This window comes from Bactrocera dorsalis, chromosome 2 (assembly GCF_023373825.1).
Source record: "Bactrocera dorsalis isolate Fly_Bdor chromosome 2, ASM2337382v1, whole genome shotgun sequence".
Lineage (NCBI taxonomy): Eukaryota > Metazoa > Arthropoda > Insecta > Diptera > Tephritidae > Bactrocera > Bactrocera dorsalis.
In genome coordinates this window covers 53,780,680-53,799,714 of record NC_064304.1, presented here as the reverse complement: position 1 = coordinate 53,799,714, position 19,035 = coordinate 53,780,680, and the positions used below count along the sequence as shown (strand labels likewise).

The window sequence follows — 19,035 nt, the reverse complement described above, 5'->3', positions numbered from 1 at the left end:
CACAGAAACAAATAAACGAATTGACGGTGACGGTTAATAAACTTTAAGCACAGGCAAAGCAGACAGAGATCGACACTGGAAATCTCTTTTCTTTAGTCAGTACTAGAAATAGAGCGGTGATAATGGAATTAGAAACCATTAAAACGTCGGTAGCTCTAGGAAAAGTAAATGTTATTAACCCCATTCTGCTTAATGGCATGGAAATAAATAATATATTAGCTGCTGAGCTCCCTACAAATACCAGTATAACTGACATACTTTCTGTTTCTAAACTTAAGATATTTCAAAATACACAATTTATTTATTTCATTATTAAATACCCAAAAATAGCTAGAGTTTGTAATAAAGTAAAGTTGCTGCCCGTAATCCAGGAAGGAAAGATTATTTCCTTAAAAACAAATCTTATTGCCGAATGCAACAGAGAATACATCCCACTTTATAATTGCAAGGAAGCCATAATAGCAAACTTCTGCAAACCCTTGAAAGAAAGTTCCTGTGTACGACAACTATTGAATCAGCACTTTGCAGAATGCAAATTCAAATTCGCCGATCACGTTCTCGCTCTTGAGGAGATCGATAACGGTGTAATTCTAATTAATGATCAACCCGCTGTTATAAAAAATGAAAATTTGACAAGATTAGCTAGAGGAACCTTTTTGATAAAATTCAAAGGCGAAATTACGATAAACTCCACCGTTTATAGCAATTGGAATGAAGTAATACTTTCGCATTCTGAAGCAGTACCCGCGCAGCACGTTAACTTTACAGAACATATCGAGTTGTTATCACCCCCACACCTACAAAGAGTTAATATAAAAAACCTCAGGCACATAGCGCACCTACAGAATCTTATTGAAACCCGCTCCATACAATCGGGAACCGCTTTGATCCTAATCCTAATTGCCACAGCTATGAGCATAGCAATATTTCTGCGAAAACGACAAAGAAATATTGTAGTACTGAAGAACATCATAAAGGAAACCGGGGACGCTTTCACTTTAAGAGAGTTAGCACAGGTAACCAAACATCCGGCAAAAATATCACTTGCACCGAATTCGCTGACGGCGCGTCTGCAACTTTATAAGAACTCAATACCGCATTAAGTATGCATCCGGCCATTATGCTGATCGAACGCTTTTAGCCTTGCGCGTGACAACAACAAACAAAGTGTAAGCATCTAAGAAGTCACGCGGCCCATAACGTGCAGCAACTAAAGTTAGGGCAAAGTAGTGTAGGTACTTAGACGCTAACGTCGCTCGTATGTAATTCAGTTATTTCAACTCTTCCGCTGAGACCGGCTGCCCTTGGTATTACCAAGGGAAATAAAATTTTTAAAAACAAATTCAAAGAGAAATTGTTTACTTATACTAAAGTTTCCCCCCCATTTTATAGCCGAAATCCGGGGATGCTATTCTAAATTTTACCCTATTCCTCCTCTGATTTTGTTTTCTCAAATGTTACCAGCGGAAATTTTTTTTGATTATGTTAAGTTTCAGCGGAGCATCTGCAAAACAAGCTACTATCGTTATTAAAAAATTTAGTAAAATAGGTTTTAAAACTTATGCATTTACAGTCTATTTTGAATTTCATCGGGCAACTTTTTTAAAATCCAGTCCTTAATATCCAAAATTTGCTGTTTCTTTAATTCATGCAACGCATTGTCGAGAGTAATAAATTGTCCATTTACACCAAGTTTTGTTAACTTTTCAAAAGTTTCTTTACCCCAATCTAACGGCACAAGCTTGTCTTTAGCGCCATGATACATTCTCAACTCGGGTACATTGTTTTCCGCAACTATTTTTTGTCCCAAGGTTTCATATATTATTGAATCACGATTCAGGAAAGATGAACAAGCAAATATTCCAGCTAAATCACAATTTAAATGATAGCCTGTATGTAGGGCTAACGCACCTCCCATAGAAAAGCCGCCAATAATGATTCTATTAGGTAATACACCAAGATCCACTTCATTCTGTATTAGATCATTAATCTTTTTATACATTAGCGATAAACTCTCTGTTTTCTAAAGCCTTGATCGAAATAGCACGACGATCAAACCAAACGTTGGAAAGTTGTCCAGACAAAGGCGTATATGGTTGTACCGGAGCTGTAGGATATATAATTTTAATGTGTTCGAAGTCCATGTCGTGTCCTAATATAAAACGTACCCATTCAGCAAGATTAGACCCAGTATCTCCTGAAACAGCATACCAAAACTGTATTTTTATTTCTTAAACAAGAAAATAGCAATCTACCTGAACCATGCAAAAAAATTACAGTACCGCTATGGGCCTTAGTTGTCGGGAAAATATTTCTCAACTTAATCATTTCAGTACACATATATAATCGAAGTAATCTGTAAGCTTTAACTATTATACAATTCCACCGAGCAGATACTAGGGATGGAAAAGTCGACTCTGACTTTAGTCGAAAATCGATCTTTTATTAGAAATAATTGACTTTTTAGGATCGATTCAAGCCTGTCTTGAATCGATTAAAATCGACTTTTACTCGATGACTTTGACAGTTAACGAATTAAGATAATCACTATAAGATTACTTTTAAAAGCACAATATAAAGTACCAATCGAAGTCTTTCCTTATAAATAGCCTCTTTCTGATTGGTCTATAACAATATAATGTTTATATTGCCGCCGGTAATTGATGTAATTAACTTTTTAATATACGGTACATAGTATTTGTTTAATCCAAACAAATACTCCTCTGCATTACTCCCACAAGTTACAAAAAGTAATAGAGGCGTAATGTAGAGGAGTATCAACAGCCAACTTCACGCAACAGGCGAAAAAGGAGAAACGAAGAAAACGAACGATGACAATGATGATTTATGGTCTTCGGATCGGAAACAAAATCCTAATCCGTTCACTGTGTGGGAAAGTATGAAATATGAATATCCGTATATATGGAATGTAGCTAAAAAGTACTTGCCAATAGTTGCAACGTCTGTACCCTGTGAGCGATTATTTTCACATGCAGGACTTATCGCAAATCAGTTGAGGAGTCGCTTATCACCTCAGCACATTAATGAGCTAATATTTTTAAGATCAATCGGCGAAGAAATGTGGTTTACGTAGTTATTTATTTTTAAATTTTTTGTTTTTTAATTAAAAAAAGCAATTTTATTATCCAATACCAAAATGTATGCAATGAAATCATAAAATACTTTTTATAATATGTTGAAAACTAAAAAAATATTTAATAAAATATTGATATATCTAACGAATTTCGTGTACGAGTTGCTTAATTTATAAAAAGTCAACTTAAGTCACAAAATTCGACTATCGGGGTTGATTAATTGACTTCCAGAATCGAAAAACTAGAAGTCAATTCCAAAGTCAAAAATCGATTCCGCTCGCGCTCTTTCCATCCCTAGCAGATACGCATAGGCATATCATCTTTGTACATATACATATGTATATATAATCATTGGCACTTCGATAATAATACCATGTTCAGACCAACACTTAATCGTGAGATTTCGGCTATTAATACTATGTTCAGACCGACACTTAATCACACGATTTCGGCTGTTGAATGGATTATCCCACTAATCTTAAAAATTTATCAAGATTTCGCCATACTAAAATGACAGTTCCAAATCACTTCATTGAAATGATTTGAAACTGATCCACGCTAAATCTGTCCGTGCGACTCTGATTTTGCGCAATCTACTTGTCAGCACTGGAAAAATACTAGTCAGCACTGGAAAACTGTTACATTATCACAGCTGATTTAGACACTACAAAGAGAAAAAAATGTAAACAAACAAATTTTTTTTAAAGCAATGAATCTAATTTCACCTGAAAATCAGCCAAGCAAATGAAAAAATGCATCCATTATTTCTATTATATGGAAAATATTAAAAAAAGACGGCTTTTATTTCAAAATACTATATGACAATCTTTTCTTTTGATAAATATTAAGCGATGTGAATTCTTGAATGACAATAACAGCTGTTTTTTGATCTTTCTAACGGCAGTGAGAACACTGTTGGGTTATGAAATGCTTAAATGTAATCTAATCTTTGAAATTTTCGGTCTGAACATAGTATAAGGTGTTTATCCCACTAATCTTATAAATTTATACTATGTTCAGACCGAAAAATTCAAAGATTAGATTACATTTAAGCATTTCATAATCCAACAGTGTTCTCACTGCCGTTAGAAAGATCAAAAAACAGCTGTTATTGTCATTCATGAATTCACATCGCTTAATATTTACCAAAAGAAAAGATTTTCATATAGTATTTTGAAATAAAAGCCGTCTTTTTTTAATATTTTCCATATAATAGAAATAATGGATGCATTTTTTCATTTGCTTGGTCGATTTTCAGGTGAAATTAGATTCATTGCTTTAAAAAAAATTTGTTTGTTTACATTTTTTCCCTTTGTAGTGTCTAAATCAGCTGTGATAATGTAACAGTTTTCCAGTGCTGACTAGTATTTTTCCAGTGCTGACAAGTATATTGCGCAAAATCAGAGTCGCACGGACAGATTTAGCGAGGATCAGTTTCAAATCATTTCAATGAAGTGATTTGGAACTGTCATTTTTGTATGGCGAAATCTTGATAAATTGGTAAATGTTCAGGAGAGCGGCTTTTCCGAAAACGTGCACCAATTTTCACGGGAAATGTCTTAAAAAATTCGTTTTTAATTCCGATTCACGAATATGTATGGCGCGTTATCTAATTTTATGTATTTTTGCAATAAAAACAATAAAAAATATTTCGATTTTGCACAATATTCACGCTATAAATGGCATCACTGTTCGAAATTCAATTGAGAACTACCCTGCAAGACGGGTAGCTGTTAGCAAACGTGTAAGCGAATTGTTACTGTTCACTTTTGCATTCGTTAAAATATTTGTTACTTTTGTTCAGAGAGTGGGAAAAAAGTAACACATAGCTATTTGATGTTCAATGGTTATCTCGCTCTAACCAATGGCAAATATCGCATGCTGCCTTGTTCTAACAGAATACACACATTTGTTAGCAAATCTCTTCACAGTATTGTTACAAAAGTAGTATTAAGTTGTATTTGTATTACTATATGCATCCCTGATTATGAACAATAGCTGTAGGTATATGGAATAGCATTTGTCTTGTTGTAGACATCTGGCGCCACGGCTGTCTGCTTGTCGAAACAATAGACATCTGGCGCCGCACTGTCTGCTTGTCTAGGTAAACAATTGCTGAGTCTGGCGCCGTATAGCCGTATGTTCTGGTAATTTCCAGACGCGATATTCTAGAAGGACACGTCGGCATCAGCGAGAAGTGCGTGGCTATATAAGCCGTGGCAGCGCCAACGTAATCAATCAGTGCTAAGAGTAAACTGCCATAGTGTAGACGAGTTGTGAAATAAAGAGTTGTTGAATTAAATTAAACAGTGTTGATTTTATTTGTCAATCCAGAGATACGAACCTAACAAAGTAAGTTAGCAAGCAGTAAATTCGTAACAGTATGTTACGGGTAACAAATTATTTTGTTAGCGCATAGCTTACCTATGTGTTATGGATAACAAAAAGTATTTGTTACCCGAATATCTGTTAGTGTTATTATTTTGGTTATCAGTTTGTTACCTTTAACATATAAGCATGTTAGGAAGAACAAGCAGTAACAAGATTATCTGTTACCCATTTGTTTCTTCTAGCAAATTCAATTCTTTTAAATAAAACTCAGTTTTTTTTTATTATTTCGCTTTATTTAATAATAAAATCATATTTACTTAAACATAAGATTAAGTTTACTTCAGTATAAAAGTTATTAGTTAAAAAAGCATATTTGTAAAACTAAATTTAGAGACTTCAACTTAGAACTAATATATACAACTTAGAACTAATATTTACAACTTAAAACTAATATGTCAAACTTAAAACTAATATTTACAACTTAAAACTAATATCCATTTTCATTTGTGAATGTTTGTCCCCGAAGCACCCGTGCTCTTCCGATGACATAGGCAATTTCGACTCGAGCTCCACGTAATGCTCATCCTCCAAGTCACCGGTGATGCGGATAATTGAAATGTTTGCTTTGCCGCTATGACGCGGCATGCGTCTGCATCTCGGCCTTTTCTGGCATCTAGAAAATTTATATATAAAAATTAACTTCTGTTTTAAATTGGTAATGTAATACTGCGTTACTTACTTTGTTTGTTAGGGACTTTTAAATTGCAGTGAGACGGCTCTTAATGGCATCCAGCTTTTGGGTTATATCTGAAAAACATAAATATATGTGTATAGTAAAAAAAGAAAATTAAATAAGACAATAAATACACATTTAGGGTATTGATACTTGGTTACAAAATATTCAATCTTTTTATTTACATAAATGGTTGAAACAAACACAGCAACGAGACAAGATTAAATAATACAATGAAAATTCAGTTAAATGAATATGTAGGTAAATGTTCACTAATGTTCACTATAAAATATTCACTTATATTGATATCTTTTATTAATATTCACTTATATTGATGTTAACTTTTGATGATATTCATGATTTTGTATGCCTGCAATACAACGAACAACGAACAAAATTTGAACTCGTCAATGCGCAATCTTTGTTTTTATCATTCTTGAAACTGCGCTTTTCGTATTCTTCTTCTTGAAAAATTGAGTATTCGTCTCTCCTATTCTAGCTAGTTAACATTACAATATGTTTAGAATGTCATTAGTTGTTCTCTATCTTACTTACGTATTCTCCCATGCAATTGAAAATCGCACAAAATGTAACAGTGTTAGTGAACAGCTGAAAATGTTTCAATGTGTTTGTGCAATCTGTTACCTCCGTCTTGCAGGGTAGTGATACAAACAGTGATCGGGTTCGAAATATCGATACTCTCGATATTCGAGACTAAACAAGAATTGATAAAAATGAGAGATATATAATAGAAAAATATTATTAATTGGAAAAATAAAAAGAAATTAAAATATCGATATTCTCAATATATGAGTCTGAAAGAGAATTGGTAAAAATGAGAAATACATAATAGAAAAATAATAATAATTGGAAAAATAAAAATAAATTAAAATATCGATATTCTCAATATACGAGTCTGAAAGAGAATTGGTAAAAATGAGAAATACATAATAGAAAAATTTATAATTCATTATTATTTTGCAAAACACAGAAGAATTATGAACATCGAGGTTTTGGACCGAAAAGCGATATTTTTTCGAGCGCTCGAAAAAAAATATCCCTGTGTGTTCTTCTGTGTCAAATTCTTCTTTTTCTGCAATAATAATGAATTATAAATTTTCTTATTATGTATTTCTCCTTTTTACCAAATCTCGATCAGTCTCGAATATTGAGAGTATCGATAATTCGAAAACGATCATGAATCAATAGTGGCCATTCGAATTTACAACAGCTGTGCCATAATTTCGAACATACCTTGCCATTTTCGTTGAAGTGAAGTGATTGTAAAGTTTTTCATATTTTTATAAAAATAACAAAAAAACCTATTTATCTTAATGATTAACGAAAGAACATCAATAATTACGTGAATATAACTTATAGAAAGTATAATTTCAACATCCAAAGACGTGTAAAGTGCAAAAGTGAATTTTTGATTTCGGGAAATACGATGTTTTTAGATAAAAACAAAGAAAATACTGATTTTAAAAGCACGCGCCTAACATATTCGTAAATTAGAACTAAAAACGAGTATTTTAAGACCTTTCCCGTGAAAATTGGTGCACGTTTTCGGAAAAGCCGCTCTCCTGAACATTTACCATTTATCAAGTTTATAATTATCATATAAATTTAAATTCATCGGAGTGATTTGAAACTGATCCATGCTAAATCTCTCTGTGCGACTCTGATTTTGCGCCAACTACTTGTCAGCATTGGAAATCAATTACATATATTATCACAGCAGATTTACACGCTACAAAGGGAATAAAATGTTAACAAACACACGAGGGGGCGACGAGGAGAGGAGAATCGCGCCGAGTTTCCAGTGTTCAGCAACTCGCTTTGTGTTCTTATTCGTAGCAGTTCGCTGCGAAGTTTTTCGGCATTCGTGTTCTTTCTTTCGTAGTACATAGTTGCATTTGAGTATATTTTTTGAAATTAATATTTTGAATATACATATTTAAAAAATTTAATTTCATCTTTTGGCAAGTAATTTGCAAATATGTATACAAATATACATAATATAATTTAAATATTTTAGAAAATGGAGTATGACGAAAAAATTGAATTAATTAAAGATATTGTGAAATGTATGGAGAAAGCCATACAAATTGATTCAGACGATAGTGAAAAGGGTGACATATGTATGTATGTGAAATTGTGTCATATAATCTTTGTTTTCATTTTGAATTATAAATAAAATGTATTTCTTAATTGTCAGAACTGATTAATATATGTGATAGAGTGGCCCAAATACCCATAAGGAAAAAGAAACGACAATGGGTTAAAGTAAAGTGAAAGAGAATGAGAAAAAAACTCGAACAGAGTTGCGCAACACAAGTTGCTCGTGTGAAGGTAATGGGCGACAGCAAAAGAGAATCGCCCGAGAATTAGCAACTTTTGTCGCCTCGTGTAATAATAGAGCAATGAATCTAATTTCACACGAAAATCGACTTCCCAAATGAAAAAGTGCAACCATTATTTCCATTATATGGAAAATATTTAAAAGAATACGGTTATATTACAAAATACTGTTACAAAAAGTAGTATTAAGTTGTATTTGTATTGCTATATGCATCCCTTATTATGAACAATAGCTGTAGGTATATGGAATAGCATTTGTCTTATTGTAGACATCTGGCGCCGCGGCTGTCTGCTTGTCTACTTCAACAATTGCTGAGTCTGGCGCCGCGGCTGTCTGCTTGCGTCTGGCGCCGTATAGCATTATGTTCTGGTAATTTCCAGACGCAATATTCTAGAAGGACACGTCGGCATCAGCGAGAAGTGCGTGGCTATATAAGCCGTGGCAGCGCCAACGTAATCAATCAGTGCTAAGAGTAAACTGCTATAGTGTAGACGAGTTGTGAAATAAAGAGTTGTTGAATTAAATTAAACAGTGTTGATTTCATTTGTCAATCCAGAGATACGAACCTAACAAAGTGAACTAGCAAGCAGTAAAATCGTAACAATTGGTGTCAGAAGTGGGATTGTCAAATAATCCAAATTCAAGATGGTTAAATTCGGAAAATTGAGAATTCAGCAATTAAAAAAGGAACTGGAGGAGCGTAATTTGCCGATAAGCGGGCAAAAGGCGGATCTGCAGGCGCGATTACGTGAAGCAATGGAAGCGGATGGAATTAATGTGGACGAGTTCGAATTTAATGGGCCAGAAACTTCTACAAAGGTAGAAGAAAAAGTAGAAGAACAACGAACATCATCACGTGCAGACACGAACATGCTGTTAGTGGCTATTAAGCAAATAATAGCTGAAAATACATCACAAATAGCTGAAAATGCAGTGCAAACCGAAAATCGTCTGGCACAGCAAATAGCTGAAAATACATCACAGTTAAAGTCTCGCCTTACACAACAACATCGTTTGGTACAACAGATCACGGAAAATACCACACAACTACAAAAAACAAGTGCAAGAGAAATTTTCAAAATTTGAAAACGAATTAAGCACTTTAAAAAATGACGAAGAAAATTTAAAAGCAGAAGTTCTTCAATTAAGTAATCGTGTGCGAGAACTGCAACTGCATGGCCCTGCACCATCAACAAATAATCAAAGATTGAAGGCACCCACATTCGATGGAAGTATTCCATTTCAAATTTTCAAACTTCAGTTTGAAAAGACAGCAATGGCCAATAACTGGAATGCAGCGGACAAAGTAGCGTCCTTGTTTGTATCATTGAAAGGACCTGCGGCAGAAATCCTTCAGACTATTCCAGACTGTGAACGGGATAACTATGAGGCATTGATGAGTGCGATAGAAAGACGATATGGTAGTGAGCACCGGAAACAAATATACCAGATCGAACTGCAAAATAGGGGTCAGAAGATGAACGAGTCATTGCAAGAGTTTGCAACTGAAATAGAACGACTGGCTCATTTGGCAAATGCAGATGCACCTGTGGATTACATTGAGAGGGTAAAAATTCAATGTTTCATAAATGGAATTCGTGATGTGGACACCAAACGCGCCACATATGCATTGCCAAAAAGAACGTTTGCTGAAACGGTTTCGCACGCCCTCACACAGGAAACAGCTTCCCTACTAAGTAAACCAGCACACAAAGTACAAAGGGTTGAAATGGAACAACCGGCGCTGATGGAAGAAATATTGAAGACTCTGAAGACAATTGCTGCACCGCGAGTAAATACAACAGGAAGATGTTTCAACTGTGGAAAAGCGGGTCACTTTGTCCGAAATTGCAATATAAAGGTAAGCCCATCAAAACGGAAACAACCAACAGATAACGAGGACGGAGCATCCACATCTCACAAGTCGTTAAACTAAAACGGAACAGTTCAAAGGGGCGTGAGCTGGTTCCCACAACTATTTGCCCCGTCATCTCGATATCACAAATAGGTCGAGATGACAACAATCTTACTATCAACGGTATCGTAAATGGACGACTGTCAACGCTTACTTTGGATACTGGTGCCACACATTCAATTATCCGACCGGATGTGGTAAGAGGAACGGTTGAACCATTAGTCGGTTGCAAGCTTCGAACGGCCACCGGGGAGGAAGCAGCTGTCGCGGGAAAAGTGTTTTGCGAAGTGATGATTGGTACCCTGGAAGTTAATCACACCTTCATCGTAGCAGAAATCACGGATGAAATTATAATGGGAGTAGATTTCATGATTGATCACGGGGTTACTTTGGATTTAAACAAGCAAATGCTGTTTTGCCAGAACATGGAGATGCCTATAAACACCGGATATGCGACCAACGTTGAAAGTAAGAGGGTGATTGTTGATGATAATCAGAGTATTCCACCAAAATCTGAGGCGATTGTATGGGCTAAAGTGAATGGAGGAGGTGGGACTGAAGAGTTGTGGATTGTGGAACCAACAAAAATAGATACACCGATACACCCATATTGGTAGGAAGAACGCTTGTGAAAACTAGAGAAGACGCCACCATTTCGGTCAGAGTAGTGAATGAATTCAACACGCCTATAAGTCTGAAGAAAGGAGAGGTAATTGGACAGTGCCAGAATATAAGTGCAATAGCACGATGCGAACGGTCACAACGGAAACCTACTATTGAGTCACAGCAGATAAGTCCTACACTCCTAAACAATTTGCTGAACGAACTGCATGGAAATGAAAAATTAAAAGCAGAAAAACTATTAGAAAAATACGCATCCATATTTGCAAACGAAGGAAACAACACAGGAAGAACCGGCATTGTCAAACATGGCATAAATACTGGAGACGCTTAACTAATCCGACAAGCTCCGCGTAGGGTTCCACTAGCAAAACGTGAAGATGCTAACAAAATTATTGAAGACATGCATAAAAACGGTGTAATCGAACCTTCAATAAGTCCATGGAGCTCACCTATCGTCTTAGTTAAAAAGAAAGATGGTAGCACCCGTTTCTGCGTAGATTATAGGAAGTTGAATGATGTCACAAAGAAAGACAGTTATCCTCTACCGAGAATCGACGATACATTAGACACCTTGTATGGAGCGAAATGGTTTTCTACATTAGATCTACAAAGTGGATATTGGCAAGTCGAGATTGATGAACGTGACCGTGAAAAGACCGCTTTCAGTATGGGCGACGGGCTATGGGAATTCTCTGTGATGCCATTTGGGTTATGTAATGCGCCTGCAACGTTCGAGCGACTGATGGAACATGTGTTAAAAGGACTCAACTGGAAGACATGTTTGGTGTATCTTGATGACATTATCATCATGGGAAAAACTTTTGATGATCATCTGAAAAATCTTGAGGAAGTCTTTCAGCGAATAGCATCAGCCGGATTACGCTTGAATCCCAAAAAGTGTTCATTATGGAAGAAGCAGGTCACAAATCTCGGACATAAAGTGTCACACCGAAGAAGGAAAAATAAAAGCAGTCAAAGATTGGCCTCGACCCACCAACATACATGAACTCCGCAGCTTCCTTGGCTTATGCACGTATTACCGCCGTTTTGTACCTGGATTTGCGAACGTGGCTAGAAGTTTACATGATTTAACAAAGAAGAATCGCCCGTTTGTATGGCAGTTGGAACAAGAAAAAGCGTTTGAGCAGCTGAAAGAACTACTTTGTACGGCACCCATGTTAGCTTATCCAATACCTGGAAAGAAATTCATCCTGGATACAGATGCGAGCGCTTATGGAATTGGAGGTGTCCTGTCTCAGCTCATCGACGGACAAGAAAGAGTAATTGGGTATTACAGCAGAGTGCTCGGGAAACCAGAGAAAAACTACTGTGTGACGCGAAAAGAACTACTAGCTGTGGTGGAATGTGTAAAACATTTCCACAAGTATTTGTATGGACAACGATTCTTGCTGAGGACTGATCATGCAGCATTAAAATGGTTATTACAGTTTAGGAATCCGGAAGGCCAAATTGCACGATGGATCGAAAGATTACAGAATTACGACTTCGAAACGGAACATCGAAAGGGGATTCACCACAAAAATGCGGATGCATTATCACGTCGCCCTTGTCCACTGGAATGTAAACATTGCTCCAAATCAGAGGGAAAAGAAGGTATAATCGACGTGCGATTACTGAATATAGAACCTGAGGATGATTGGACTCCTCACCGCATCAGAATCAATCAGCTGGAGGACCCTGATCTTGCAAAGCGGATAATAGCCAAAGAAAATGGGGTACGACCACCAAAGGAACAAATAAGTAACGAGAGTCCAACGGCAAAAGCATATTGGGCCCAATGGAACAGCATAAACCTCGTTAATGGATACCTTCATCGTACCAGGGAAAGCGAAGATGGCAAACAGTCTCGTCTGCTGATCATAGTACCGAAGTCCATGATCCCGAAAGTATTGAAAGAATATCACAATGGACCTAGTGGAGGGCACCTTGGGATTACAAAAACTATAGAGAAGATTAAACAACGGTTCTACTGGATCGGTTGTCGAGATTCCATAGCAGAGTGGATAAGTAATTGTGTAGAGTGCATGGCAGCTAAAGGTCCTAAAGCCAAAAGTCGCGGTAGGCTACAACAGTACAACGTGGGATCACCATTTGAACGAGTCGCAATGGATGTTGCAGGTCCGTTCCCGACCAGTACGGCCGGAAACAAATATCTACTGGTTGTCATGGACTATTTCAATAAATGGCCAGAAGTATATGCCTTGCCAAACCAAGAAGCGAAGACAATAGCCGAAGCGTTTGTAGAAAATTGGATAACAAGGTTCGGAGTGCCCGTCGAATTACACTCAGATCAAGGCAGGAATTTCGAATCTTCCATTTTCCATGAAGTCTGTACATTATTGGGCATCCACAAGACACGAACAACAGCGTTACACCCACAATCAGATGGGATGGTAGAGAGATTCAACCGAACGCTCGAAGAACATCTGCGGAAAATCGTTGATAAAGACCAACGGAATTGGGACAAGTGCATCCAGATGTTCCTGCTGGCGTATCGTTCAGCGAAGCACGAGACAACTGGTTACACGCCAGCAAAGATTATTTTCGGATCTGATCTGCGACTCCCATCTGATCTTAAGTTTGGAACGAATCCTATAGCTGTAAGAAATGATGGAGGTTATTGTTCTGCCTTAAAGGAAGAAATGAATGAATTGCATCTAATGGTAAGACAGCATACGCATCTGATGAGCAATAAGATGAAGGACCGGTTCGATCAAGCGGCAAATTCAAAAGGTTTTGAAGAAGGTGATCTGGTCCTGTTGTATAATCCACTTCGAAAGAAAGGCTTGTCCCCGAAACTGCAGACAGCCTGGGAAGGACCCTATATGGTGATGAAACGACTTAATGACGTGGTATACCGCATACAAAGAAATGGAAAAGCACGATGTAAAACGAAAGTAGTACATTTGGAGAGGCTCGCCCCATTTGGTTCAAGAGGATTTGTGCCTAATCGGGACGATTAGGCTTTAGTGGAGGGCAGTGTTACAAAAAGTAGTATTAAGTTGTATTTGTATTGCTATATGCATCCCTTATTATGAACAATAGCTGTAGGTATATGGAATAGCATTTGTCTTGTTGTAGACATCTGGCGCCGCGGCTGTCTGCTTGTCGAAACAATAGACATCTGGCGCCGCACTGTCTGCTTGTCTACTTCAACAATTGCTGAGTCTGGTGCCGCGGCTGTCTGCTTGCGTCTGGCGCCGTATAGCATTATGTTCTGGTAATTTCCAGACGCAATATTCTAGAAGGACACGTCGGCATCAGCAAGAAGTGCGTGGCAGCGCCAACGTAATCAATCAGTGCTAAGAGTAAACTGCTATAGTGCAGACGAGTTGTGAAATAAAGAGTTCTTGAATTAAATTAAACAGTGTTGATTTCATTTGTCAATCCAGAGATACGAACCTAACAAAGTGAACTAGCAAGCAGTAAAATTCGTAACAATACTGTATGACAATGTTTTGATAAATATTGAGCGATGTGAATTCTTGAATGGCAAAAACAGCTGTTTTTTCATCTTTCCAGTGAGAACGGGCTGATTAGTGAATGTAATAAAATGTAATCTAGGCGGGTATTGTCACTTGCGAAGCGAATGAAAATTTTGGCGAGTTTCGCCGTGGCGAATTGTAAGTTGCGAATCTCTAACGAATTCGCCAGAAAATGGCGAACGAGTGGCGAAAATAAATTTCTGGTATTGCCACTGTCGAAAAAACGTCATTCGCTTCGCCATTAGTGTCAGAATTTGACGAATATATTTTTTATTCGCTATTTGAAATGGAAAGGACGTAAGTAAATTTTGATCGTTATTTGAGCAAATGTAATTATTTAATTATATTTAACAAAACGATACTTCTAGAACAAAACGTACAACAACGCAACAATTCCAAAAATTGGTTGCGTTAATGGAAAATAATCCGGACGTCGCCAGAGGAATGGGGAATTTTGGATCGACGAAGAAAAGCAGGGCAGAGCAATGGGACCTGTTCGCTGCCGAACTCAATGCCATTGGTCCACCATTGCGAAACGGACGCGAGTGGAATAAGGTAAAAATTTAATTAATTTGTTTGGTTGAAGTTACTTATGTGTAGCATTTAGGTTTGGTTAGATTATAAACTGAAACTAAACAAAAAATAGCGACAAACCGACGCGAAACTGTTGCCACAGGAGGAGGACCTTATGCTCAGCAAAGTTTATCTCCATTAGAGCAAAGTGTGGATGAACTTCTTCACCTTCAGGCGGCTGTAAATCCTACAGGCTTAGCATATGGCTCTAATGAAAAAGAAACTGCGGCAAATAATAATGAAATTCAGCCAGAAGAGCGCACTACCGAGGAAACACAACGAGCCATGGATTTGGCATCGCAATCCTCAAGCAGCCGTCCTAGAATGACAGTAGAGGAACGTGAAGTCATTCGGATGAAAGCGTTGGAAAAGCAAGCCGAAGTTCAAGACATCCTTTCCAACAAAATTGCAAAAATGGAAAAAAAGTTGATGAAATTGCAAGGTATGCAAGAAAAACATATGAACTTAAACAGGAAGAAATTAAATTAATGAAAATGAAAGAAGAAAGGAAGAAGGAAGAATATTTAGAGAAAAAAAAGACATAAAGAAAAGATGCAAATAAAACTACAAATTTTAAAATTAAAAATGCAAAAAAATAGGGTGCTTGTAAATAGATTGAATTTAGTTTATAGTTTATTTCATAAGAATGTGATGAATTTTTTTTTATTTCATATTTTAACCATGTGACGAATTTATTTTTACTTTATTATTGTAAGTGACGGAATTGAATCTGTGATTTTTTTAATTTAATTTAAAAGCATATAGTTTTTGTAATTTTTATATATTTATTATCTATGTAATATTGAATTTCAAAGTATTGAATAAAATAAAAGAATACAATATATTATTCACTGAAGTCGGTATAGTTTCATTTACATCAAAGCATCAGCAATTTGTCTTCTGCGGCGCTCTCCTGGTGAACCATTGCCATTTTCATTAATTGGTTCCAATGGTACAACGGCATCAAAGAAGGTTTCAGCCTCCTCCGGATCACCGATTCTAAATTTTTTACAAATTTTGTGCAACGCACAGCATATATTAATGACAGATGTTACTTTAGCAGGATCGTAGCGCATTTTTCTATCACTCAGAAGACATCTGAAACGGCATTTCAAAACTCCAATCGTACATTCAACAACATTTCTCGCTTTCGCGTGCTTCTTATTAAAAATTGACTCCCTAGTTCCAGATTCTGCATGACGGAAAGGTGTTAATAAATAAGGGCTTAGTGGGTATCCGGAGTCTCCTGCAAATGTATTATTGTTTTCAATATTCACATGTCAAGATTAAACTTGCGCAGTAGTCAAATATTGCGAATACCTAAATAAATAGAGTTCTGATCTCCATTTTGATGCGCTGCCTCTAAACATGCCTTTAGAGAACTATTGTTCCATACGAACGAATCGTGTGTAGAACCAGCATATCTAGCATCCACAAAACGGATATTCATATCATGATCACAAGCCTGTAATAAAAATATAACAAAATTTTTATACCAATTTTACTGTATTAAATTCATAAAAACTCACAATAATTGCATTTATGCTAAAAAATCCTTTTCTGTTTAGATAGAGGTGTTTGTTTGCCGTAGGAGCATAAATCGCAATATGGGTTCCATCGATGCAGCCTATTACATTTGGTATTCCCGATCTTGAATAAAATTTGCTCCTTACCTGCTGCTTTTCTTCTTCACTCATATCTACGCTTATATGGGTACTACAAATTTCATTTTCCAAAATGGGTATGATCTCTTTTAAAATAAGGAAAACTGTTGGTTGAGCAAGTCCCAACTGAAATTCATTCCCTATAGCTTGTTGGTAACTGCCATGTGCAAAAAATCTGAGTGCGGCACACAATTTTAACATCGGCGTTATGGAAGACGACATCCGACAATGAAATTTGTCTTTGATTTTATCCAGCACATACATAAATGCGTCCTTGTTTAAGCGGAAATTCGCAACGAATCTACAAATACGTGTACATTGAACAAAAACTTCTTATTATTCATTATAATTGAACTGGAACTTATCTCTAATAAAACGGCGCTGTCGAAGAAGATTAGTTCGCGTTTCCACATCGTAATTATCTTCAAAATACAGATCCGCGTTATTAAACATATTTTCGAATTTCAGTTGATATAATAAAAAAATTGTTAAGTATAAATGGCACAAATGTCAAATTCGGATGAACGCACTACTTTTTTCATGAATGGCAACGACGTATTTTAGCGAATACGTTCATTCGCCATTCACAATGCAAATTTGGGGTATGTTCGCTAAAGCGTTCGCTTCGCCAAATAGGCACGATTCCGATTACTTTGGCGGCGGGGTAAAAAAACCGAATTTCCGTATAAATGGGGTATGTACGGATAGGGGGGCTTCTATAGAGGTGGAATATCCAAAAATCATGTGAAAATAGCTAATATTTTTAAAAATATTCACGTTTAAAAAATCAAAAATTCGCACTAAGAACACATGTTATTTCTCCATGTTTCACAGAATTTTTCACGTTTTTCTTTCACTATAATTAAATATACACTCTTAACATTGAAATCAGTTCGATTTTCACTTTCATTTCTTAATTTTTCAGCCAAATTTAGTAATTTAAAATCACATAAAATTTATGGCTGAAAAGTTTAGAGTGTTTATATTTACGAGGAAAACCAGCGTTGCCACACCTTAAAAACCAAAAGTGAAGAATTTTTTAGCGTTTCACAGCGTTTTTATATCGATATTCGCAATATACGAGTCTGATCGTGAATTGGCAAAAATGAGAAATACATAATAGGAAAATTTATAATTAATTATTATTGCAGAAAGAATAAGAATTTGGACACAGAAGAATTTTGAACACCGGGGTTTTGGACCGACCAGGGATATTATTTTTCGAGCGCTCGAAAAATAATATCCCTGGTCGGTCCAAAACCCCGGTGTTCAAAATTCTTCTGTGTCCAAATTCTTATTCTTTCTGCAATAATAATTAATTATAAATTTTCCTATTATGTATTTCTCATTTTTGCCAATTCACGATCAGACTCGTATATTGCGAATATCGATATTTTTATTTCTTTTTATTTTTCCAATTATTATTATTTTTATAATATGTATTTCTCATTTTTACAAATTTTCTTTCTGACTCGAATATTGAGAATATCGATATTTTAATTTCTTTTTATTTTTCCAATTAATAACATAAAATTAAATAACGCGCCATACATATTCGTGAATCGGAATTAAAAACGAATTTTTTAAGACAATTCCCGTGAAAATTGGTGCACGTTTTCGGAAAAGCCGCTCTGCTGAACATTTACCGTATATAATATTGCTTATTTGCTTAATAAATTTATACAAGAAAATATCCATATGCATGAATAGAGGAATTTTGCGAAAAAAGAGGAATTTCACGAATTGCCTTATCATCACATGGCAGCGCTCCATTTCGTCGTAATTTTTGGTAAACAAATGAGGTTCAAACAAGTGTAAAATGTAATTTTTAAAATAAAGATTTTTTAGGTAAAAAACCTGTTAAATGTGTAAAATTTGGTTTTATTTAAAAGTTAATAGTGTAAATTAATTAATTTGATGTGAAAAATGTGAAAAAAGTGCGTTTAATGTGGTGAAATAGCGTCTTGAAATGGTCCAATTTTGCGATTTTTCGGACTTTAAGGTCGAATATCTCGTAAACTAAGCGTTTGCGGACCCTATAACCCTATATATTTTTTAATCAGGAGGACTTCCTCTTTCCAACGGTACCTTCAGATCGCGGCGCCAAAGTAATCGGAATTGTGCCGCCAAATAAATTCGCTTCGCAAGTGACAATACCCGCCCTAAACTCTTTAAATTTTCGGTCTGAACATGATAAAACAAAGAATTGATAATTTTCGTATTGTAATTTGA

At 36.0% G+C, this 19,035-nt stretch overlaps 2 protein-coding genes and 1 long non-coding RNA gene across 3 annotated transcripts; all 3 read right to left on the bottom strand.

Annotated features, from left to right (window-relative positions):
* Positions 1-1,546: 1,546 nt before the first annotated feature.
* Positions 1,547-2,440, bottom strand: LOC125776359 (lysophospholipase-like protein 1). The gene is given in 3 exon segments (XM_049448115.1): positions 1,547-2,015; positions 2,017-2,197; positions 2,256-2,440. Coding segments are annotated over 3 exon segments (714 nt in total). The 5' UTR covers positions 2,341-2,440; the 3' UTR covers positions 1,547-1,567.
* A 3,257-nt stretch (positions 2,441-5,697) lies between these two features.
* LOC125776390 (uncharacterized) lies at positions 5,698-6,706 on the bottom strand. The gene is made up of 3 exons (XR_007421660.1): positions 6,345-6,706; positions 6,166-6,233; positions 5,698-6,099 (listed from the first exon to the last, which is right to left on the bottom strand). It is a non-coding gene; the product is annotated as an uncharacterized LOC125776390 (long non-coding RNA).
* A 9,203-nt stretch (positions 6,707-15,909) lies between these two features.
* On the bottom strand, positions 15,910-17,427 carry LOC125776349 (putative nuclease HARBI1). The gene is made up of 3 exons (XM_049448102.1): positions 16,669-17,427; positions 16,460-16,604; positions 15,910-16,385 (listed from the first exon to the last, which is right to left on the bottom strand). The coding sequence occupies exons 1-3, from the start codon at positions 17,065-17,067 to the stop codon at positions 16,012-16,014; spliced, it is 918 nt and encodes a 305-aa protein (XP_049304059.1). The 5' UTR covers positions 17,068-17,427; the 3' UTR covers positions 15,910-16,011.
* Between the last annotated feature and the right edge of the window lie 1,608 nt (positions 17,428-19,035).